Here is a 26,770-nt window from a genome sequence, read left to right on the forward strand (position 1 = left end):
TGGTTATAAGCTCTTGCAGCATCATTGGCTTCCAATGGATTAGCTTTCTCCCCTTATTGCACAACCTCCGACATAGTATCTCCTCCTTCTAGCGGTAACGCTGCAGCTGCAGCTTGCTGCTCAAGAGGTTGTGTGGAAGGTCACTAGAAGCTGCATTTCTAGCCCAAACATTTGCTAAATCACTAGCCACCTCATCAGCAGAAACGCCAACGTGAGGAGCGCCTTCGTCAAAGTCAATTCTATTTACTAAATCTACACTCTTCAAATGAGTCCTTGGTTTGACTCAAAGGTGAATACTTGAACCCTGTTTTCTTTTTCCCCATTAGGTACAGTAGTTAACGTGAATGAATCAAGGAGAAAAGCCAACCACTCACCAAGTTTGAAAACAAAATGTGATTTGATGAAGCAATCACCGTGTTCAAGCAAAACACCGTGATCAAGCAAAACAAGACTTGTGGTCCCAGCTGAAACCAATCAGATGAGGCAATCGCCGTGCCTCACCGTGATCAAGCAAAATAGGACTTGTGGTCCCAGTCGAAACCAATTCAAAATTGCCCCACTAACTTTCCAAAATTGCAATACTCCAATTAAAGTTTGCAATTAATGAACATTAATGCTCAATAATTTCCAGGGAGTTTCTTTTCATGGAACGTGTTGGCCTAAGAAACTATTCGCCGGAAAACCTCCAAAGATGTGTGCTGCAATGAAAGTTGACTGAACAATACCCTTCCTTCGGGAGCCCGAAAAGAGGAGGGAGGGGAAGCCGAGGAAAACCAAAGGAAAATCGAAGTAAAAAGGGAGAGGAGTGGAAACAAGTTTACCGAATAGATGAATGGTAATACCGGTGAGAAGACAACCCCTATGCCGGAGAAGAAAACTTCGATATAGTCAGTAGGATATCCTCTCTACACCCTCCAAATCCACCCAAGACACCCCGGAGAGAGGCCACCCACCACGAGTGGATGATCGCCACCAAGAGGAAGAGTAAACTGGGGAAGAGCCTTCCAAAGTCGTCGGAGAAATAGCCTAGGAGTCACTTACCTCACCGTGTGGAAGATGACCGGAAATGCTAGAGAGAAGTTGGAGTTTCTCTCTCTAGGAAACGGACCATCCTGACTGATTGATTGAGAGCTCTTTCATAATTCTAACTAGAGCTCTTCACATGTATAATACTTTCATAGTAGCACACGAAATTGATGTGAGATAACCTTTTGGCATGTTGTGGAACAAAGTGATGGCACATGTATTGGTCACTTTAGGTTTGCTTCCTGTTTCAATTCACGTTGACCAAAACAAGACTTGTGGTCCCAGCTGAAACCAATCAGATGAGGCAATCATCGTGATCAAGCAAAATAGGACTTGTGGTCCCAGTCGAAACCAATTCAAAATTGCCACACTAACTTCCCAAAATTGCAATACTCCAATTAAAGTTTGCAATTAATGAACATTAATGCTCAATAATTTCTAGGGAGTTTCCTTTCATGGAACGTGTTGGTCTGAGAAGCTATTCGCCGGAAAACCTCCAAAGATGTGTGCTGCAATGAAAGTTGACCGAACAATACCCTTCCTTCGGGAGCCCGAAAAGAGGAGGGAGGGGAAGCCGAGGAAAACCAAAGGAAAATCGAAGTAAAAAGGGAGAGGAGAGGAAACAAGTTTACCGAATAGATGAATGGTAATACCGGTGAGAAGACAACCCCTATACCGGAGAAGAAAACTCCGATATAGTCAGTAGGATATCCTCTCTGTACCCTCCAAATCCACCCAAGACACCCCGGAGAGGGGCCACCCACCACGAGTGGATGACCGCCACCAAGAGGAAGAGTAAACTGGGAAGAGCCTTCCAAAGTCGTCGGAGAAATAGCCTAGGAGTCACTCACCTCACCGTGTGGAAGATGACCGGAAATGCTAGAGAGAAGTTGGAGTTTCTCTCTCTAGGAAACGGACCATCCTGACTGATTGACTGAGAACTCTTTCATAATTCTAACTAGAGCTCTTCACATGTATAATACTTTCATAGTAGCACACGAAATTGATGTGAGATAACCTTTTGGCATGTTGTGGAACAAAGTGATGGCACATGTATTGGTCACTTTAGGTTTGCTTCCTGTTTCAATTCACGTTGACCAAAACAAGACTTGTGGTCCCAGCTGAAACCAATCAGATGAGGCAATCACCGTGATCAAGCAAAATAGGACTTGTGGTCCTAGTCGAAACCAATTCAAAATTGCCACACTAACTTCCCAAAATTGAAATACTCCAATTAAAGTTTGCAATTAATGAATATTAATGCTCAATAATTTCCAGGGAGTTTCCTTTCATGGATCGTGTTGGCCTGAGAAGCTATTCGCCGGAAAACCTCCAAAGATATGTACTGCAATGAAAGTTGACCGAACAATACCCTTCCTTCGGGAGCCCGAAAAGAGGATGGAGGCGAAGCCGAGGAAAACCAAAGGAAAATCGAAGTAAAAAGGGAGAGGAGAGGAAACAAGTTTACCGAATAGATGAATGGTAATACCGGTGAGAAGACAACCCCTATGCCGGAGAAGAAAACTCCGATATAGTCAGTAGGATATCCTCTCTGCACCCTCCAAATCCATCCAAGACACCCCGGAGAGAGGCCACCCACCACGAGTGGATGATCGCCACCAAGAGGAAGAGTAAACTGGGGAAGAGCCTTCCAAAGTCGTCGGAGAAATAGCCTAGGAGTCACTCACCTCACCGTGTGGAAGATGACCGGAAATGCTAGAGAGAAGTTGGAGTTTCTCTCTCTAGGAAACGGACCATCCTGACTGATTGATTGAGAGCTCTTTCATAATTCTAACTAGAGCTCTTCACATGTATAATACTTTCATAGTAGCACACGAAATTGATGTGAGATAACCTTTTGGCATGTTGTGGAACAAAGTGATGGCACATGTATTGGTCACTTTAGGTTTGCTTCCTGTTTCAATTCACGTTGACCAAAACAAGACTTGTGGTCCCAGCTGAAACCAATCAGATGAGGCAATCACCGTGATCAAGCAAAATAGGACTTGTGGTCCCAGTCGAAACCAATTCAAAATTGCCACACTAACTTCCCAAAATTACAATACTCCAATTAAAGTTTGCAATTAATGAACATTAATGCTCAATAATTTCCAGGGAGTTTCCTTTCATGGAACGTGTTGGCCTGAGAAGCTATTCGTCGGAAAACCTCCAAAGATGTGTGCTGCAATGAAAGTTGACTGAACAATACCCTTCCTTCGGGAGCCCGAAAAGAGGAGGGAGGGGAAGCCGAGGAAAACCAAAGGAAAATCGAAGTAAAAAGGGAGAGGTGTGGAAACAAGTTTACCGAATAGATGAATGGTAATACCGGTGAGAAGACAACCCCTATGCCGGAGAAGAAAACTCCGATATAGTCAGTATGATATTCTCTCTGCACCCTCCAAATCCACCCAAGACACCCCGGAGAGAGGCCACCCACCACGAGTGGATGACTGCCACCAAGAGGAAGAGTAAACTGGGGAAGAGCCTTCCAAAGTTGTCGGAGAAATAGCCTAGGAGTCACTCACCTCACCGTGTGGAAGATGACCGGAAATGCTAGAGAGAAGTTGGAGTTTCTCTCTCTAGGAAACGGACCATCCTGACTGACTGACTGAGAGCTCTTTCACAATTCTAACTGAGAGCTCTTCACATGTATAATACTTTCACAGTAGCACACGAAATTGATGTGAGATAACCTTTTGGCATGTTGTGGAACAAAGTGATGGCACATGTATTGGTCACTTTAGGTTTGCTTCCTGTTTCAATTCACATTGACTAAAACATTTTGTGTTGTTAGTTTGTTATGAATTGAGGTATATTGCTATTTATGGAACACACAGGGAAATGTTGTGAAACTGAAAACCTTGTTCACATTCTTCTGAGTATAGTATTGGTTACTGATTGCACTGAATATTATAGATCAAAAAATATGATTATACACCTATAATGCCTATATGATCACTTTTTTTAGGGGTTACTTGTATGTATTCTCCCGTAGCACCAGTTTGAAGGCATATTTATTGTTCCACAATATCCACATATTTCAATGGTTGATCGTTCGTGTATAGAATCAAACTAACACTTAGCAAAATGTGCTCCCCTAATTCTTCTTTCAGACACTTTGGATTGTGGTCCTAAAATATGACAAACACTCAATGTTATTGGAGCAAAAAGAAATAAATTGCCTGCTTTGAATTGAAATTACAAACTAATCCATTTTACTTAGGGTGTAGAAAATCTACATTCATTCATACACCAATGTGGAATGTAATAGTGTATATCACTTTGGTTTGTGGCCCTAAAATGTGATGAACACTCAAGTCATTGCTGCTGTAATTGGGGCAAAAGACAACAGATTGTCCACTTTGAATTGAAATTACAAACTAATCCATTTTATTTGTATGTAGAAAATTTACAAGCTTTCATACACCAACGTGGAATGCATATCCTAGTATCATCTTTGGTTTTACCAAGGCATTGTATTCTTGTTTATAAATTTGAAGTGCATAAGCATTTCTTGGAGAATCTAATAGTTAATCGTATTCCTGTTGTTTAATTTGTCATGCCATTGTATCTTTTATATTCTTAAACTATTATCCTAAAAACTTAAGCCAGGAAAGTTCCTATTTTTTTTTTCTTTTATGTTTTATAACTCCTGGCAGAGAAACAAAACTAGTCCAAGACCAACACTTTCATTGGTTTGATCAGTCTTTAGTTGTGCTTAATTAATACTGAATAGGATTCAATAATAGAACCTCTTTGCTCTAGTACATGCTAAATATGATTTGGTGACTACATATCTTAAAACTTAAACTCTCTGTAAATGGACTAATCCATACATATTTTCTCAATTCATTAATTTGCAGAAACAATGAAAATTCACCTTGTTGATTTTCCTGTTAATTTTGCATCTGAATAGTTTCATGATTACTATGTATCTTGAAATCAAGGATCTGCCCAACCATTGGATTCTAATTATTTGTAGTCTATAAGCATTTGTTTGCTTCTTGAATTTTTTTTTTCTTTCTATTTTTCATTTCTATGAAACAGAGAATATGAAAAGAGGAAATAATTTTCAATTTTTAAGAATTAAAAAATGTGAAAACCTGTTTAGTTGTAGCGATATAAAAATTGCAAATTTATTTGGTTGATCATAAATAATATATTATATTATAATATTAAATTTATTATATTAAATTAAAAAATACATTTTATATTACATAACATATATAGTATTATATTATTATAGTATATAATATGATATGATTATATTATATAGTACTTGTCATTTAATATATTGTTATGTTATTATTATGCTATTCTATTAAAATAATAATAATAGAAAATTTAAATAATAATAATAGAAAATTAAAATAATAATGAATAATAGTTAATAATAATATAGAATTAAAAAGGAGAGCCTTGCTGCAACAATAAAATTACTGCCGTGTGAGCTAGAAGTCACGGATTCGAGTTTCACAAACAACCTCTTACAATAGACCCTTCACTGGACCCACATTGACAGGAGCTTCATGCACCTGACTACTTTTTTTAATAATATAAAACTTAAATAATATGATAATAATAATAAACAATTAAATAATATAAATAATTGTGAATAATAATAATATAATAGTAAATATTACTACTATTTTATTTGCATAAGTTTATTATTCTTGATTTGACATTTTAAAAATAAAATGAAGTTTTAGAAAATTACTTTATCTCTCTGACTATTAAATTTTACTTTTTCATCTTATATTTTAAAATCTCATTTCAAAGAAATCACCTTATCATAGGGGGTGTAAATGAATCAAGTCGCTCAGCTATTCGAAACTCGATTCGATAAAAACTCGTTTGAGCTTGTTTAATGAGGTTCGTTAAGATAAACAAACTAAGCTCAAACTTCACAATATTCGGCTCGTTAGCTCGTGAACATGTTCGTTAAGCTTATGAATAAACTTTTAAATAAAAAAATAATAGTTTTGATATTTAATTTATAGATTTTACACTCTACTTATGAAATATATAGACAAATATATTAAATTTATTTATTAGAATAAAATTATAAATTTTAATAAGAATATTATAATTTTCTCTAAATATATAATTTAATTTTTAATAAATATTTAAATTTATAATTTATGTTTATTAAGTTCGTTTAGACTCGATAAAAGTTCGAATAAGCTTGTGAACCATAAATATATTCGTTAAATAAAGCTCAAGCTCGGCTCGATTATAAACGAGCCAAACTCAAATATTCAAGAGTTCGGCTCGGCTCGACTCGACTACACCCCTACCTTATCAAACACTTTTTTGAGAAACCTTTTTTTATTTTAAAAAAAAATGAAAAATTAAAACTGGGTGAAAATAGTCCAACTAAACAAGGCGTAAATCTTTCACTACTTCTGCAATACATACTAGTGGTTACCTGTCATGTTTCTTGATTAAATCTAATCTTTAGTTGAAACTTCTCTTTCCCCCAATGGTTTATCTGTTTTTAATGATTCTGTATCAGGTATTCATTTTAGAGGACAACACTTCCCAATTCTTGTGGCAAAATATTGGCTGGCAACTAACATTTCTGAATATTGAAAATTTATCTTCTGTCGATTGGTCAAAGTGAGTTATGAATCATGATAATTCTGATTTGTTTCCTTTTTTCAACTTCTAGTGATTGATGCTTATGGTAAATATATCATCACTATGCGCTGGATAGTCTTATGTTACAATTTTGTGAGTCTATTTATGATTGTTGCTTTCTTGATTTCTCTTACCTAGTTATGAAGGTGTGATTGTGAGTTCACTTGGAGGCAGGAAGGTCATTTCAAGGTACTTGTTTTTTTTTTAATCTTTAATTAGACAGCTTCCTGTGTCTCTTTAGTCAAAAAGGTCTCTCGTATCAACATGGAATACCACATTACAGATATATGAGATTATTGAAATTATTCCTATTGTTTGGATAAAATGGATAAAGGCCACCTCTCATGATTATTGTAGCAACTTCCTTGCCTTCTAATTATTTTTTAAACTGGAAAACTGACTAGTTTTCTGTTGGACTGATGCTATGGTTCTATGTAATGATTTCAATTACTTAAAGATATTAATCTCGGTCTAATCATAAATTTTGTAATAGGTAGCATCTTAACTAATAAATTTGAGGGAATCAATCATACCTCAATAGGTTTGTCATTTGGAGGGCATTCTGACACAGCATATCTTATGAATTGCAGAAAGCTTGAGTTAATTGCAACTAAAATAATTGACAGAATGATGGCTTTTTTTTACTTATGTGTTTAAATAATAGTTTGAAATCTTGTACTGTGTTAGGTGACACATTTGAAACGTATTATTTTGATAAATTATCGAAACTTGATACTAGTGTGTGCACTGATAATGCTTGTGTTGCTGTGTCACTGTGTTAATCATATTGATGAGTATCATGTCATGCTAATATAGGTCAACATAAATTGAAATAATGTTTTTTTTTAATTATTATTTTGTAGATTTGTCTCCATACATGATAACGTCAAAACTGTACCGTTCCATATGTAACATCAAGTGTAAACTTAAGCATATAGTTGTCTTATTATTTTTTGTTATTTTTGTTATTTCCTTCTTTCATTTGGAGGGGAGCCTTGACGCAACGGTAAAGTTGTTGATTTGTGACTAAAGGTCACAAGTTCGAATCTTGGAAACAACTTCTTGTAAAAAGCAAGATAAGGCTGCGTACAATGGATCCTTCTCCGGGACCTCGCATAGCGAGAGCTTCGTGCACCGGGCTATCCTTTGCCCTTCTTTCATCTCCAATTCGCCAACAATACTATATATTGAAACGTTAGTACGATACCAAACTAGTATCGTCAATGACTGAAACTCCAACACGACTTGAGTGGTTGATATAATTGTAACTTATACTGTTTCTCTTGTGGATGGGCTGGGCTCTGTACAGACAAAAGAAAAATGCTGGTACAAAGGACTTCTTTTTTCAGCATATAGAATTCTTATTTGCTTAACTACTTGCTATTTTATACTTAGAAAAATTACTTCTCTGTTCTACGTTTGCAGGCTTATGCAAGAGCCTTTTGCATCTGTTCCACTCATATGGCTTATTCATGAAGACATCCTTGGGGAGCGTCTCCCACTTTATGTTCAGTTTGGCTGGGAAGGTCTTATTGGTGAATGGAGAAGTGCTTTTGCTAGGGCTGATGTTGTTGTTTTTCCTGATTTCTCCTTCCCAGTAATGAACCTCCCTATCATTCTTGCACTTAGTGAGAATCATTAACTTCTTTAGGATTTATCAACACTTTATTTGACAACTAATTATATCTTTGTCAGATTCTGTACAGCTTGCTGGATAATGGGAACTTCTTTGTGATTCCTGGGTATCCAGTGGATGTTCAGGAGACTGAGAACTATATTGCAAGTCACTCAAGAAAACAACTGCGGAAAGATTTTGAATTTTCTGAGAGTGACCTGTTGATTCTAATTATTAGTGACTACTTTGTCTATGATGATCTATCATGGGATTACACTGCAGTGCATGCCTTATCTCAGGTCAAAAAAGTTAGAGATTTGAGTGGAATAATAAAATTTGTCCTTTTGTGCAGTAATTCAACAAATGCCCCTATCTCCACTATTCAGGTATTGGGTAAATTCATAGGTTCATAGTATGCCATGTTTGAGCAATCAGTGTATCTTATTGATATACACATGCACACATATATGCAGAGATGTCCATAACAAACATCATAAATAACACAATTCTATATATATATGATTGTGCACTAATAAGTATATTTGAAGTTTGCACCATTCATTCTGTTTTTTAATGTGTTGCTGCAAAGTCAATGTCCATAATAAACATCATAAATTACATAATGATGGAACTTATTGAAAGTGTTCATCCTAATGTACTAAATGGCAATGTGTTGCCACAAGAAAATAATCTCCAAAAGAAATATCATGGTTTATTCCTCTGAGAACTAAGGTTTTACTTGAAACTCTATTTAGAGGCTATTTATTTATTTATTTTTCATTTGAGTTATTGAGGTTTTTTTTCCCCTTTCATTCTAATTCTTCTTTTGCACTTAGCTTTTTCTGCAGAATGCTTTGAGAGGATTCTATTCGAACAAACCATTGTCTTTATTTTTTTTTTTTGTATGAAACAAATTAGAAATTAGTCAAAACTAGGGCAACAATTAGCTATCTGCACAAATTAGTTTCAAGTAAATGCTTGTCAATTATAGTACTGTTTGTTGTTATTTATACTGTTTACTCAATATGATTGGGAGCTCATTGATCGACTGCTTAAATATCCATAGCTCTACTGGACTTCAAAAAATCTTCCTTGCATGTGGATGATTATTTGAAGTGTGAATGAACTGACTGGAATTATGGATAGCTACCTTCCTCATTTGACTTTTGGCTTAGTTGGAAATATCAATCTAAGATAGACTATTACATCAAATCTTTCTCATGCTTTCAAGACTTTATTATTACAAGTTTACAACAGCATTGACTTATTATTTTTTTGGTGAATTTATCTGTATTTAATGTCTTGGCACCAGTCATCTTTGTTTTTCTGTGTGCATAATTATGCTTAGCTACTGTATTGTGATGGAAAAATTTAAGAATTTAGTCTAAATTCACACAGAAGATACATGATTATCACTCTTCAATGTCCATCCTTTATCTGCTTGAATTTTACTTGAATGCAATTTTGCATTGTAAACACCCATTTAGCTTTGCATAATGAGACAAGAAATTAACAGATATGGGCTATAATGTTTATAAATATATTGATTTTCATAAAACATGTCATGAAATTACATCTTGGAGGAAAGCCATCTTGATAGCTGTTGGTTGGTAGAGAATGATCCAGCATGTCAAGGAGAGTCAAGTCATTGGTGAGAATTGGGTGTTGAGAGGTGAGGTATCATTGACTGATTTTCACTGTGAGAGCTGAGGGTGAATCCTGAATAATAGTATCCAGTCATTTGATTTTGACTGACTTATCTTACATTTAATTCTCTGGATGTAGAGGCCAAAGGAAGAATCTATCTTTTAGTGATGGTTGCATACCACTTTTATTTGCCTGGAATCATCTTCTAGATGTTCCCTTTAAGTTTTATAGAAAAAACCAACGTTTAAAATTTCGACTCATGTCGAGGTTTCGGTCCCAGACTAGAACGATACGGTTTCGGTATCGTATCGTGCTGATACAGTTTTGGTATTTTTTATTTATATATATAGTAATTATTAGATAAATATGTTTATTGTGTATAATTTAAAAATAAGTTGTATATTGATTTTTTATAAGTTATTTGAACAACTTAATATGGTAAAAAAAAATAATTAAATATAGTTTTCTTTAAAGATGTATTAATTACTCAAATTAAAATTGATACATCATAATTATATAAATTAATTGTTTATTCATTTAGTTAATTATTAGTTTAAATCTTATATATTTAAAATAGTAAAAAAAAAATCAAAATGTCAATTAAAAAGTAAAAAAATATAAAATAATAATAAAAAATTATCAGAATATAAATATGATTTATTAGAATTTTTAAATAAATTTAAAACGGTAAAAAAGAATTTTTTTATAATATCAATTAATTTTTTTTTAAAAAATTTTAAATATATTTTTTATTGGGATAATTTAATTAGGATTTATAAAAGTCCCTATTCAAAATATCACATCTCTAATTGAGAATTATTTAAATTAATTTTTTTTTTTTTCTTTTGTAACAATACGTGTACGCAACACAGCGATCCCACGAGCAGCGCTTGTGCGCCACCTCCGCCGCCTTCGGAAGAGTCCTGCGACACTTCTGGCGGTGCGGAGACGTCGATTGCGGGCGGATGACGAATGCAAAATTTGTTTGCGTGTTGTGCCGATTTTGCTTCCTCACTAGAATGGTAAATTCTAGCTGTTTCGGATGGCATGACTCGACACTTCAAACCTTGGAAAAAACTATAAAAGATCATTCACGATTTATTGTAACTCAATGCTGATTTGTTTCTTCTCTAATATTCTTCAACACCTGCTTAAAATTCTCCGAGCTTTTATTTATTTAATTTTTCTCACATCTATTGTGCTTGCTCATTTAGTCCATAATCCATTAATTCTTTTATTTTTGGATAAATTTTACTGTGCTATACTATAATTATCTCTTCACTACTGTTACTAATATTTGTATTGAGGTTATGTGAAATTGATTCACTTACTCTGAACAGGAAATTGCTTCCCGCATGGGTTTTCCAGATGGTTCTGTGAGACAATACAGGATGGATCAGGATGTGAAATGTTTTCTGTTGATGGCTGATATTGTCCTATATTGGCCATTTAACAGGGAACAAAGTTTTCCTCCACTGTTGTTGCTAGCCATGTCATTTGAAATTCCCATTGTTGCTCCTAATTTTACTGCAATAGAGAAATATGTGAGCACAATCATGAAACTTTACATATGTTCAATAGATTTGTTTTCAGTCTTGTTAAAGTTTTTTTTTTAAAATAAAATTTCAGGTTGTTGATAGTGTCCATGGTTTTCTTTTTCACCCCAGCAGACTAGATACATTGGAGAGAGCATTCTCTCTTCTTATAACAGATAATACGCTGTCAAATATAGCTCATTCTGTTGCTTCACATGGGAGGTCACTCTCCATGGACATGCTTGCTTCAGAATGCATTTCTGGTTATGCTGAGCTTCTTGAAAGCATTCTTCACTTTCCTTCGGATACACTGCTTCCATATTCCACCTCTCATATTCAGCAAAAGACTTGGTGGTGGAACATTGAGAGAGAAACTAAACAAAATAATACTATGGTAAATAACAGTTCTTTAAGATATGAACGTTCCAGACAAATATCAAGCATTGTATATGTGTTAGAGGAACATTTTTTAATGCGGCTGGTGGATAAAGGCTCTCAGCTTGAGAACAAGACTTACAAAGAAGACTTGCCTAATCAATCAGATTGGATTGATGTTTATGAAATGGAAGCTATTGAAGACTTGGAAAGTTTAGAAATTCAAGAGGTATATATCATGCTTGAAATTCTGAAAATTTCATAAGACTCAGAATGAGAAGATCAACTTGAAGTCAGCTTCTAAATGTTCTCTTTTATTTTTTTAGCTGGATGAAAGAATGGAGAAAACTTCAGGATCATGGGAAGATGTTTACCGCAATGCAAGAAAATCAGAAAAGCAGAAAGCTGATGCTTATGAACGTGATGAAGGGGAATTGGAGAGGACAGGGCAGCCACTGTGCATATATGAAATCTATACTGGACTAGGAGCCTGGTCTTTCTTACATCATGGATCTATATATCGTGGGATAACTCTTGTATGTTTACGCTTCTCACTTTTACCTTATTTTCCTCCGTATTTATTCTACTGCATGTATTACATTTTTTCTAACCTCTTAAGTTAACTTCTTAACATGGTCAATCGTGCAGCCTCATTTATCCTTGAAATTTAGGGTTCAACTCTGTTACTTACTCTGCCATCTAAGAAAATTTTGAGCGTTCAAGTTTGCCTAATAGGGACAACCAATAAAATCAAACAAAAAATTGACTTGTATAATTTAATTTTTCAAAAGATTTATTTTTTTTTTCAAAAGAGAATCTTTTCACAAAGTCTTAAATAGTATCACAGGTTAAGATTGTGGACACTATAAATCCACATACATGTTTGTCTAGCATCTTTTATTATTTATTTTATTCAATTGATACCATGTAGTTTGTCATTTTTGGTTAAGTAATAGAGAGTCTATATTCTTTGAGTTGAAACCAGACAATATTCATAAGAGCTAATGAATACCCTCCCCTATTGACGGTTTCCAATTGCATTAGTAACTCCTAAAATATCAAATTAGCTATTTTTCATACTATTATTAGGTCCTTATGTAGGATTAAGTAATCAATTAAAGTGTTTGTATGCAATTGAATAATAAAAGAAATGAAACACAATGCTAATAAGAAATAACATGGTTTGAAGACCTATTTCTACTACACAACCTGAGACGCGTCCATTGTGTCACCCCTTGTATGCCACACCTTCAAAAATTTCTAGTAATTAACATTCCTCGAGATAATCCCCTTCTCTAGCATACAACTTGTTCAAGCATAATTTAAAATCTCGATCCATACTGAAGTTTCGGTTTATGATCGGAATAATACAATTTCGGTATTGTATTATACTATGCCGATATGGTTTCAGTATTTTTTAAATATAAAATATATTAATTAAAAAATTAATCAAACTATTAAAAAAATTAAAATATAAAAAATAAAATAAATTAAAAATAATTTTTTAAAAAGTAAAAAAGAAAAAATGGGATTGCGGCATCCCATAAAATAAATAAATAAATAAAAATTTCACTATATTTTTTTAGAATTAAAATAAATAAATAAAATATATATGATAAGTGTGAAGTATATAAGGTTTTTATCATGTTTTCGTACTACATTCAACCCATTTTTGCATATATAATTCGAGGTAATTTGATTCTATGCTTCATTTCATGTTTTATTGTTCCTAGATACTGCTTTCGTTTATTTTGAATGATAGGAGTGAAGATTGGATCGATACGGGAACAAAATGACCAAGTCAAGGAGCCCTGGCTTGTCACGGGCAGTCGTGGCTAGTGCCACAGCTTGTTGCAGGCTCTGCTGACATGCCACGAGCGGCCGTGGCTAGCGCCACGAGCGGCTGTGGCTAGCGCCACGAGCGGCCGTGGCTAGCGCCACGAGCGGCCGTGGCCAGCGCCACGAGCGGCCGTGGCCAGCGCCACGAGCGGCCGTGGCCAGCGCCACGAGCGGCCGTGGCCAGCGCCACGAGCGGCCGTGGCCAGCGCCACGAGCGGCCGTGGCCAGCGCCACGAGCGGCCGTGGCCAGTGCCACGACCCGTGGTAGGCTCTGCTGCCATGCCATGGGCGGCCGTGGCAGTGCCACAGCTTGTGGCGAGTTCGGCCTTTGTGCCACGGGCGCCACAGCTTGTGGCAACGGGATCTTAGCGCGCACGCCTCGCCACATGCGGCCGTGGCTAGCGCCACGACCCGTGGCGAGCATCCAATACAGCGACTATAAAAGGCAATTCGTTGATCAAAGCCAGCGAGCTCGATTTATAGTCACCCAATGACTCCAAGGCGGTAGAGAAGAAGACTTTGAAGCTGTTCCGAGGTCATCCATGCACAAAGGAGATATCGGGAGCATTTAGGAGGAGTTCTTCAAGCGATTCGAGCATTTTCTTCCTCTTCTCTGTTTTCTATTGTTAATCATGTTTGCTGGTTGTAACCCTTTGGTTATGGGGTAATTTCCAAGAATAAATTTTAAGTCATGCATATACTCAAATTGTAATTTCTAGCTAAAAAGTTTTAAAGGCGCATCATAAGGTGCCAAGTACATGCTAAGACTTGTCTTTTGCAACAAATATATACCTTTATGATATTTAAGCATATTATCAAGACATTTTATGATGTAGTGAATACTTAAAAGCATGATAAGCAAGCTACTATTCGATGACACTATTTTTAGTCAATTTGAATTATGTTTTTCATAAAAATCTAAAAATCATAAAAGCTTGGCTAGGAAGTGTATTTGAATGCTCTAAACTTAGAAAAAAATTATTTTTCTATATAATTTTTTTATTGTTAATGATTTTGACACATAGTAAAAAAAGGTTAAAACTATCAATTGTTTATGCGCTAAGCTATGTATCATATTCTATTGTAAATTACTAATCCCCAATAATCCAATTATATATTTATGAGTGAATTACATATCTTTAACTCATGGTTTAGCAAACATAATTGTAAGTTATGTCCACGTTTATATTAGTACTTTGTGTCCATCTATGTACCAAAAATTATCATGCTTGTATCAAAGTTGTGCCAAACACTTATGTCATCATGATATTTACACCTTAGCAGTCAAATCATTCAAACATGATCCAAAATATATAGTGTGAAAATCAACCAAATTAATAAAATTTTGACCTTAAGCATGATAAAAGGTTGCATCATATATCAACTTGCAGGAGAAAAAGCTATTTGGGCACAGTAACTCATAAATGAAGAACAAACAATCCTTCCCTTGTATGTTGGTGAAACATCTCATTCCCGAGGGGTTGCGACCATCTCGGCAGCGCCGGAGAGGTTGTGCTACCCCAGCTGTCGCATCGAAGAGGTGGCGGGAGGTTGGTTGCGCGTTGGTAAATTTTTTAATTAAACCATAGTTTAATAATTTCAATTAACTCCCAAGTATAGTAGGGATAATTTAAACAGGCTTTATTAAACCCTAATAAAACTATCACATTAATTATATATATATATATTATTTTAATTCTAAAAATATATAATAGGAGTTATTTATTTATCATATGTATTTTTTTTTATTTTTAAATATTTTATATTTAAAAAATATCCAAACCATATCGGCATGCACGATATGGTACTAAAACGGTATCCTTTCGGTCATACATTGAAACTCCGTTATGGCTTGAAATTTTAAACCAATAGATATTGATACCCAAAACAGGTTAGAACTAATTAAGTTAACTAAACGCTCCTTAAAAATTTACATTTTAATTATGTTTGTAGTTGTAATCCCTCTAATGGCGTCCCTTGGTATTAATGGTCTTTATGATTTATGATTTATTATTTGTTCTACCCTGCATATTGAAGGTGCAAAGGATTTTCCCTATTTGCTTGTAATTTAAATCATGACTTGCCCTTTGACTTCCTAGGATCATATATATAGTATTAGGAGCCTTTGGTGAACTTTCTATGACTATTTTCATCTCATCGAGTTGATATTTTAAGATTTGTTTTTCTAGATCTAGTTGTTCAACCTTAGAATTATTATGTTTCTAAATAAGAAAGGAAGCTATCTTAGTCTTAAGTATTTCTAGATCCTTTTCATAGGTTTTGAACTTTTCTTTAGATTATGCTAATTGCTTTACAAAATTATTAAATTTAACAATTTATTTTTGAGATAAGTCCTTTACCTCATTGTTGCTTCTCTCTCGACGTGAAACTCACTCTGCTCTTGAGCTCCCATTCTTTTTATGAATTGTGGCTATGAGTGCTTGTGAGAAGATGGTTTAAGGTTTTTCTCTTCTTTATCTTTTGTTTTGAGGTGTGGACACTCACTTGTATAATGCCTACTCCTTTTGCATTCGAAAAATATGATATTTTTGTGTCCTTTTAAAGTTTCTTTTCTTCATGTGTAATGTCAATGAATGCATGATACTTGGGGTTGGGAGACGGTGGGGGTGGATTCACTACTAGACGATGTTAATGCTTCATTTTTCTAAGTCAAAGGATGGGGTCAAGGAGGATGGTGATCTATTATCACTTTCTTTGCTATCTACAATTGAGCATTGATCTTTATCATCTTTGTACATCTCAAGTTGTCTTTAAACTCAACCACTTTAATATTTTCGGCATCTTGTAATTTGTAAGGGTTTCTGATGAAATTCTATCAATTTGTTCCATAACTCTTTCACATTCGTGAAATAAGCTTGCTCAACTTTTCCTTTAAAAATTCACATTTTAATATTGTTTTGGCTGGTTTATTTTCCACTCTTGCTTCTTTGTTCACTTTTCTCTTCTAATAAGGTTGATATGATCATCAAATGGAGCTCTAATCGTTATTGTTATCCACAAATCAAAGTGATATAGAACTCCATTCTATTCTTACTATATTGAAAGTTCACTCCATCAAATAATGATGGCTTTGTGGTGGATTATCTCTTCAAGAGCTATTTCTCTTTTGAATGCTAATTCAAGGCTTGGAGTTGCTCAAATACCAATTGTGGTATCAAATAATCTGACTAGAAGAGTTGATTTTGTGATTTAATTTTTGTAATTAACACAAACTCAACACAAGGTTAAATTCAAGTGTGTTGTAATCAATCAAAGTTGATTTTATGCAACACAAATAACAAAAGAATTGAAACACAATGTTGATAAAAAGATGTAACATGGTTTAAAAACTCTGCTTCGCTTCTACACTATGGCTTAAGATATGTCCAATGCATTACCCCTCGAACAAATTTACTAAGCTACCCCTTTACAAGAGGTAATGGAGTCTAGGATAACACCTTGATCCACACCAATGGGATTTATGTAAGTTCATAAGCTTGACTCAAATAAGGAATTCCACTCAAGGATAATATCGTACAATCTCTCCCTAAGAGGTGAAATAAAAGCATAAGGGATAAAAGAGGTTACCAAAGAGCTTGATAGAGTTTTTGAATAACAAATCTTGTTCAAATTTTTGAATATGCTTTGGACATTTATCTCTATGAAGCATAATAAATGATGCAGAATGCTCAATCCCTCAATCCTTGTGCTCAAACCATCTCCAAAGGATATATATTTCATGGTTCAATGGTCACTTGAAAAAATTAAAAGAAACATCTTTAATTGATCTGATATATGGTCTAGTCAATTGGATGTCCAGAATATAACTGTTGGAATTGACGGCAATACTTTACTCTTCTAGTCGATTGCGTATCGTTTAAATAATTTTAAGTGATTAGAAAAGCCATCTGTCAAGTGGAGCTCACTTAGGAATATTTTATTGTCCACACCTCTACATGAAATTGACTAGCATGTTCTAATTGACTAAACCAACTTCTGGTTAACTGGTGCTGTCCGGACTGTCCCCTTATTCGTCTTATAGCATCTTGTAAATCGACTTAAGGTTCAAGACTTGAATGATTGACAAATATGACTTGAAAACACTCTAAAGTTGTAAGGTTTCTATAAAATTCAAACTCTAGGTACTCTAACCTCTACTTTGGTCATTACAACATTGATACAATCTATACTTGAAAACAAACCAAATATTATAATATCATAGACAGTATAAACATTTATGCCTTCAGTTTCTTTGTGAAGCTTGATGTCCATCTTTGTGTTCTCAGCCCCAATTGCTTTCACACTTAATCAATAAGTTTATCACCCAAGCTTGATCAACTTGATCTTCAAGTCACATAAACCCAAGCTTGATCAACTTGATCTTCAAGTCACATAAACCCAAGCTTGATCAACTTGATCTTCAAGTCACATGATATTTTGCACACTCAATGCATATCATTAAATACTCTTAATTTAAATTGTATTACTAAACCATTGAAACACCATGGTGAAATCTAACAATAAAGGAAGAACCATTGCCCTAACACTTTACTGTTGATTCCAATCCATAGTTACACAAAACTTGTTCGATCTAATAGAACAATTAAAATCCTAAAGGAATATCTTCTTGCAAACTCTACAACCTTTTCGGTTTAACTCACAATAGACTATGAAATGAAAGACAACCAAAATAAATAAATTTATTTCTTTCTGTATTGTTCATTTCATTTTCTTTGTTGCCATCGTCATTTTCCCTTCACAAAAATATATGATTGATTTTTATGATGGATAATAGGAGAAAACATTTTTAATAAACAACCAAACAATTTTTGATCCAGATTAAGAAGATAAATTGAAAGAAATAGTGAACTTGAAAATGTCTTAATTACCAAAAACACCTACGTCATAACACAATTTTAATCCACAGTTGCCAGTTTTGCAACCATGACACTGATTTTAGGTTGATCTGTTTTGAGCTAAGATACCATGGCCATGTTTTAGGAAAGTTTGACGTGACGTGATGAGTTAAGTAGATTGCAAGTGATGCTGGTGCTACTGCATGGGCTTCATAAGGCATATGACTTTGCGAGTCATTACTCAATGGAGGATAGAGTGGGAGAATAAAATTAGGAGGGAGGGGTTGCCCTGTTGTGAGACGGTGGTATTCAACAAACGACGGGATCTTTTAAGACTATAATCATAAATCACAACTTTCACGAGCATAACTGTCACCTGAATTTGTTGTCAGTTGGTTTTTTTGCCCTTGTAATCTTTTTTTTTTTGGTCTAGTATAAATTTTCTTCTTTTTGCATAAGTTATTAAAGTGTAAGGCTGGATCATTCTTTATATTCTTAATGTTATATATATATATATATATATTTTTTTCCTTCAGTCAAATAGAGCCAGAAGATCAAAGTCAGATGATATAGATGCTGTTAACCGTCTTCCGTTGTTGAACAATACATACTATAAGGATCTTCTTTGTGAGACCGGTGCAATGTTTGCTGTTGCAAACAGAGTGGATAGCATTCATAAGTTACCATGGATTGGTTTTCAGTCATGGCGTGCTTATGGGAGAAAGGTTTGTGTTCTCTTTTATACATGTTAGATTTCAATTGAAGTCACACATATCAATTTGTGTTTATATAATTTTAAACAATCACCAGGTTGAATTTTTTTAGGTATAAAGCATTTGTTGATGTTGGATTAGTTCCATGATTACTCGCAAAAATTCTGATTAATTTCTATCTGTATACTTCATTGATTGCCACTGTAAGTGGATACTTTCAATTTATTTTAATTGAGGATGTGTAATTTATTTCTTTAATTTTCTTTTCTTTTTTGTGTTATCTGTTTTTCTCCCTGCATTAGCGAGGCTAAACTAGAGTACTTTTCCTAACAATTTTTCTCCACTCAATGTGGAAAGAGAAGGAAGGAACCTATCTCCTGAGCTGTGATTCATTGACATAACAAATAAGCCTCTATAGATGGAATGAGAATACCTCGTTGTTGCCACAGACAATTCACTCATCCAGCAATGACGTACAATGAGGAAAGAATGTTTTTAAGGGGACAACACAACAAAACACAGAAATTACAGTGCAGGTACAACTCAGATTCTCAGTGTCTGAACATGGAAATTTAATCCGCTGTGGCTTGATTCTCCATAAGGAGACGAGAGGGTTGCCAGATAGGGGGTTTTGGTGGGTTTGCTCATGTGAGGAAAAGGATGAGACTTGCGAAAAAGGGGGTGGGAGCTGCTATTGCTCCACACACACACACACGCACACACGCACACACACACAAAGGGAGATGGGAGGAGTGAGTAAGGTTCTCCTATTTCCAGTCATGGAAACCAAGTTTTGTCTGGCAACAAGCAAATGCACGATCAAGGTAACAACAAGCGACATTCCCAAATGATATCTTTTAGTGGCAGAGAGCTTAGTTGGCACTAGAGATAGGCATGGCCTGCTGGTAGCGTGATAAAACTCAAGTAAGCAGTGGTAGAAGAAGGGAGAAGGCCGGGGTGGGTGTTGTTTGCTCGAGGGGTAGAGTTTGCTCACTCAATCAGAAGAAAAATGGAGAGGGGAAGGTTTTTAATAAAATCATCAAACCCTTACATAAACCAATCTTCAGCCATCAATTTAGCCTAAATAGTCTCAATTCAATTCAACTCAACTCAAATCTGATGTTACAGCTATTTGCCTTTATTAGAATATTGAATCAATTTGTTATAATAGTTTAATCATTATAAAATCATTATAAAATATCTGAAAGAAGAATTCTTTTATGTTTACTGGATTTGAGAAAAATGCATGTGGTCCTTATTTAAACTTTATTTTCAATTAAATATTCAATAAAGTAATTTAAATAGTTAAGTGATCTTAATTTGGATATATAATATTACATTTAATTAAATCAATAATGTGAGCTTCTAACTTGAGAAAATTGTTGAGTTGTGTTAAATGCTAGCAATCATCATAGAACTATGATAACGATCTCATGATCATGGATGTTTACAGAATCTGTACTAAATCCCACATCAAACATCCAAGACTGACTTCTTATTGTTCTATACCACTAGCTATTGCTTACCATTCCTTTGCACTATAGTGTCATCTTTGTACCCTTAGGAACTCTCTCTTTTCATTTTGTTCTTTATATTTGCTTTGATTTGACCATAATTTTAGTCTGTTTGCACTTTTCCATGCCAATCCTTGGATAAGTTGGGTCTTTAATTTTCTTTAGATACCTGGAATATGATGACACATATCATTGAACATATTTAAATGTTTCTAGATCCTGGTGACTAAGAAAGCTTAATTCAAACTTCCTTATCCAGAAATCAGGTTCTTTAAACATAACCTGGCATTTATAATGAGTGAAGAAACAATTATTTGATCTTGTTTCTTAGGGCAATAAGTGCTAGCAACATCTGGTAACAAATCTGGAGAAAGTTAACTTTATCTTGGCACAGGTTTCTTTGTCTCATTTTGCTGAGAAGGTGTTGGAGAAGGCAATTCAAGAACAAAGAGAAGGGGATATAATGTACTATTGGGCAGTAATGGACATGGATAAAGAGAAGACAAACTCGAAACTTAATTTCTGGTCAATGTGCGACCATTTAAATGCTGACCAATGCAGGTGATTTATCTTTCATTTATTTAGCCTTCTTTTTTGACTAAGACATAGTGCTATAGTTTCGTGCTGGAATTTGTCATCTAGCTGTTTGGTTGCTGGTAAAATCTTTGCTCTTTTAAATTGTGTTTAAAATTGCAATGGGTATTTTTAGTTTCTTTTTTTTTCGTGTTATTATCCTGATAATGCTTGGAAATTGCATAGTCCAAAAGTTAAAATTTCATATAGCTTATACAACAAGCAGTGTTCATCCTAACTACCTATGATTTTATCTTTCAGTTGTTGAAGTTCTTTGATTTCTTCAATCTGTTATATTTTGTACTCTAATAAATTTAACTTTGACTAACTGAAAACTAGTCATGTATAAACATGTTGGATGCCCTTTCTCATTAAATTATTTTCATAGAATATTATTCTTGGTGGCAAAAGGCGATTCACTCGCCCCTAGCACCTCTGTCAGCCCATCCCCACGGAAGAGGTAAATCACGGGTGGCTACTAGTCATGGGCAATTGAATAGTGGCATGGGGGAGGGTAGGCACCCGGCTACTAGCCGGGATTTGACCTATTCTTAATTTTATATTTTGTAGTCACCCAACACATTTGTCTTTGCCTTTTTTACTTTCACCCTACTATCTTTTTGTATGTGCTACCTTATAATTGTCCAACAAGCAACCCATAAAGTTCGGTGGGTCTTATGCATATGGTAAATAACACAAAATTTATAAAGGTTCTACAATAAATCATAAGCAGTGAAACAAATACTTGAAATAAACTATGATTAAATCAAATGTCAACTTATATGAGTTTTGTTATTGTGGAATAATTATTATATTACCCTAGATAGTCTCCTTATATTACACAAAATTTATAAAGGTTCTACAATAAATCATAACCTTTGTATATTATAATCCATATAAATATTACAAGAAGGCCCCTGATATAACTAGTATTTACATTTTAGGCCTGACACTTTCCATCTAGTTGATTCAAAAATATTCTGGAAACCTAGCTTGTTTATACTAAAATTTAGGTTTTTAAGGATTTGACTAGAAAATCTGTAGCTAATCATTAGATCTGAGAAATGAGATGATGATCTTATTAAATTGCACTTTCTCTTTGACGAAGTGGCAATTGATCACTGTGTTATTCTCTCATGAAAATTAGATTAGAATTTATATGCACGTCAACATTGGTTGTCACAATAGAACTGCAATTGGCTCTATGGAAGCATCTACTAGCTTATTAATTATTTGACGCAGATAAGCTCATGTGTTTAACTAAAATTTCATGGCTATTTTTTTTATGCCTCCATGCTGCATTATAGTAGAAAGTTGTACAAACTACGTGGTTTACAAAGCAATATAATTTTTTACACTTTCTAAAATTTGTTGCAGTGCTGCTTTTGAGAATGCTTTCAGACTAATGTATGGGATACCCTCTGGAAATGCAGCCCTGCCCCCAATGCCTCTTGATGGTGACCATTGGTCTATTCTCCACAGCTGGGTGATGCCAACACCATCCTACCTAGAATTTATTATGTTCACTAGGTATTTTTTTTTTTTTTTCAAAACTTTCTAAATGTGTCTCTTTTTTATTTGTTTTACTTGTTGAACCGCAGAATGTTTGTGGACTCACTTGATAGCTTAAATCAGAGCAACAAAAGCATGATTTCTTCTTGTGTTCTTGGATCATCAATGCTGGAGGTAAATTGATTACATTACATATAGCTTTTTGTTATGTAACTGTGTGATTATTTAATCATTTTCCGTTTCCTTGGATCATCCATGATCTTAGAAAAGGAACTGCTACTGCCGGGTATTGGAAGTGTTGGTGAATGTCTGGGCGTATCATAGTGGCAGAAGGATGGTTTACCTTGACCCCTTGTCTGGGGAGTTAAAGGAACAGCACCCTCTTGAGCTGAGAGAGCTGTGGGTGAAATACTTCAACTTGGATTTACTGAAGAGCATGGATGAAGATTTGGCTGAGAGAGCCGATGATGGCATGCATCCGCATAACAAGTGGTTGTGGCCTTTAACTGGCGAAGTGCATTGGCAAGGAATCCTTGATAGGGAAAGGGAGGACAGGTTAAAGCAAAAGATGGACAAAAAGAAAAAAACAAAGGAAAAGCTGTTAGAGAGACATAAACATGGCTACAAGCAGAAATCCCTTGGACAGACAAAGAAATCACAATAGGAAACCCTAGATTCCTTATCCTCACGGATCAAAATATATATTGTTCCTACAGTGATCAAGAGGCCGACCAAAAATGATTGATGCAGTCTGAGAAACTATTTGATTAGGACTTCGTACAGGAACCAAGTTGACATCCTGATACACGAGCTCTTCTTTCTCCTTGGAATTATGTTTGGATGGAGCAAAAGGCGTGACAGATTAGATGCATAGCAGCACAGGTTTCTCTATTCTTTTAGATTCTTTCTAGTCGTAGTCTCCGAGCCCCAGATACTAATTTTCTTCTGGCATTTTACCATTCTTTTTCACTGATAAAAATTTATTGACTATAGCATTTTTGTACTATTAATGCCTTATAACTTTGTTGTAAGTCCAAACTGACAAATATCAATGACAATAGAATTCCATTAACAAGTACAAGAGTTAGAATTACCTGCATTTAAGTGGTTTTCTGCAATTTTCATTTATTCTTTTAGTTTTCCGCACATTGTTCCTGGGGATGTCAGTGAACCGGATAATTATAAATAAACTTATTAGTGTTTAGTTCCATAGTTTGTTTATATATATATATATATATATAAATACTAGTAAATTTGATTTGTCATGAATAATATATGAATAAATTTTTTTATTAACACCTTCAATTGTTTATTTTAGAAGTTTACATTATGAGAATGTGCTCATGTAGGAACTGATAAATATGAATATGTTTTCTTGGCTATGAAGGTAATAAAATAATATTAATGATGATTCATTTCACTAAAGGGTGATTCGTTGATCTCGGGTGTCTTTATATTTTTACGTTGAGAGTTAAATCATAAAATTCGATCAGACCACTAAGATAGGAGAGTTTTTTCGTCGATTTCATGGGGAACCAATTCTTGTCGATTCTACAAATCTAACATGTGATGGCAAATCCCAACTTGGTTAAACCCTCGGACAATATTCCGGCTTAGGCGAGTACGGCCAAACAAGACAACTAATCAATTAAGAATACATATATATTTTTTAAATAAAAAAATGAAAACTAAAAAGATAAAAAAGTAAATATAACTTTTAAAAATATATATTTTATAATGAAATCTGTAAAAAAGAAATATTTTTTTCCTATAAAATATAAACATTTTAGAATATTAAAAAAATTATATATCAGACTATTCAGTCTAAAATTTTCTTTTCATGGTTGAAGTATGATGCAAAGCATTGGAGAATAAATTAGGTTAACAATAAAAGAATGAGAAAAAAATCATGATACCTAAACAATTGAATAAGATAAGATAATTTAAGTTTAAATTCAACTAAAACAATAATTTAAACAAAAAACACAAATATTTATTTCCATCTACACTACAAGAATATATTAATTACATTATACTTTCAGTGTTTAGACTACAATAATAATATTATTTGGCTAGAATACTCATTTAGTTCTTCCATTTAATTTATTTATTTTAAAGTAAAATTAAATTATGAATTACACTACCTATCAAAGATAGCAATGACCGACAAAATTAAATTGAATTATAGATATAAAAATGTTTTCATGAAGACCATTAAATTACATTAGATTGAAATTAAATTAAACTAATTAAGAAACAATAAATAAGTTTTGCTAATGGGCAAAAGGAGAATTCGTAAGATTTAGGAGGCGATCTACGAATGATAGAATAATATACAAGCCTAATACTTTGGCCTTTTTTTTCCTATGAATAAATAAAATTTAAGAGGAGTAACTCCTTTTTAAGGTCTAGGGATGTTATATTTCTTAATGTTGGTAAAGTGGTGTGTATTTTAAAGTAAAAAAAAAAAAAATTGTAATTTGATCTTCGCCACACGTCATAACATTAAAAAAATATTGAACTAAATAACGTCAAATTTGGGATGATCGATTTAATTCCATAAAAATTTTTTACCGACTACTAAGGTTAATTGGAAAGCACCTACGATGGGCGGTCTAGAAACCTAGTATCCTATGATTCACGCTCTATTTGGATGAAAAATTCCTACAAATACGTCATAACTGGAAATCAAATTACAGATTCCTGGTGACAAGTTGACACCTTTCCGCTATACCATAGTCCCGGGACACATATATTATCACATTAGCTTTGGTTAGGAATAGAGTAGCCATATCACAGTATATTAATCAGATACATTAGGAGTTTAGTGATAGATAGAGATGTGCACCTACGTACAATAATGGAATTATCCGTCACTAATCGGCTGCTAATTAAACATAGCGATTGATTATTGCCATTGTTGTGCAATTGGTTGTTGACGTCATTGAGTCACGAAATTAAATATTTCGTTGTTACTAGAGATGGAATTTAATATCCATCTCTAATTTTAGTGACGGAATTAAATAGTTTGTCACTAAAATAGAGACGGAAGTTTATTGATCCCGTCACTAATTTTAGAGATGAATATTAAATTCTATCTCTAGCAGTGACAAAATATTTAATTTCATCCCTAAATTTGTTAACGGTGTCGTCATAACTTAGCAAAACTTAGTGACAGAAAAATAAAATATTGTCTCTAATTAGAGACGAAATAATTAAATACTATTGCTAATTAGAGACCAAATGTTAAATGTTCGTCACAAATTATTGTAACTGTAACACCCACAAAATTATGAGATAAGTATATGAGTGTTAGTTGCTTTAGAGCATAAAGGTTAGAAGAATCAAAAAGAAAAAGAAATAAGAGAAATAAAAGAAGAGGTGAAGGTTTGAACTTGAACCTCTCACAAAGGATGGAAATAAAATTATGTATGATAACCACTAGGATAATGAATAACATGTGAATAAGAAATGATGGGAATTGTAGTTAAAAGTAAAGATATAATTAAGTGAGGGAACAAGAGAAAATCAAGTATCTTTCTTCCCCTTGTTTACCTCTTGGTTAAGAAAAGGAGTAGCAAAAGACAAGTTGTCTTTCTTCCTTTTTCTTCTCTATTTTCGTGGAGTTTAAGAGAACAATGAAGAGAAGAGTTAAGGGGAAGGAATGAGGATATATTCTCATTAGAAAAATACATGCATGAATTAAGGAGGAAAGGAAGCAAAGTTCATCTTTGTAACTTCCACCCACTTAGCATAAAAAGGAAAGGAACTAAAGGATTTCTTTTTTTTCCTTACCCCATTGCCGAAACTAGAAGCCTCCTCCCTCATCTCCACAAGTCAAGTTTAGGTTTCTCCCTAAGAGAAAACTAAACTACAAGAAGGAGCCTTCAAGGTGTACCCTTCTAAGCAAGAGAAATCAAAAGGA

The 26,770-nt window shown here is 34.2% G+C and overlaps 1 protein-coding gene across 17 annotated transcripts in view; it reads left to right on the top strand.

Annotated features, from left to right (window-relative positions):
* The window catches only part of LOC122056526, a 50,403-nt gene extending 26,483 nt beyond the window's left edge, over positions 1 to 23,920 (top strand). For 11 of the 17 annotated variants that reach the window (XM_042618516.1, XM_042618522.1, XM_042618520.1 and 8 more), the window contains 12 exons: positions 6,542 to 6,645; positions 6,805 to 6,855; positions 8,092 to 8,263; positions 8,362 to 8,667; positions 11,269 to 11,472; positions 11,558 to 12,067; positions 12,165 to 12,374; positions 19,070 to 19,258; positions 21,155 to 21,321; positions 22,711 to 22,863; positions 22,935 to 23,019; positions 23,111 to 23,920. In XM_042618516.1, the coding sequence (XP_042474450.1) occupies positions 6,542 to 6,645; positions 6,805 to 6,855; positions 8,092 to 8,263; positions 8,362 to 8,667; positions 11,269 to 11,472; positions 11,558 to 12,067; positions 12,165 to 12,374; positions 19,070 to 19,258; positions 21,155 to 21,321; positions 22,711 to 22,863; positions 22,935 to 23,019; positions 23,111 to 23,509 (2,550 nt within the window). In that variant the 3' untranslated portion in view covers positions 23,510 to 23,920. Of the gene's footprint in view, positions 1 to 6,541; positions 6,646 to 6,804; positions 6,856 to 8,091; positions 8,264 to 8,361; positions 8,668 to 11,268; positions 11,473 to 11,557; positions 12,068 to 12,164; positions 12,375 to 19,069; positions 19,259 to 21,154; positions 21,322 to 22,710; positions 22,864 to 22,934; positions 23,020 to 23,110 lie in introns of those variants that run through there. The other 6 variants (XR_006133206.1, XR_006133207.1, XR_006133209.1 and 3 more) reach the window with 6 other exon arrangements.
* Positions 23,921 to 26,770: the final 2,850 nt, after the last annotated feature.

Source organism: Zingiber officinale, chromosome 3B, assembly GCF_018446385.1.
Source record: "Zingiber officinale cultivar Zhangliang chromosome 3B, Zo_v1.1, whole genome shotgun sequence".
In the NCBI taxonomy this organism is placed as follows: Eukaryota; Viridiplantae; Streptophyta; class Magnoliopsida; order Zingiberales; family Zingiberaceae; genus Zingiber; species Zingiber officinale.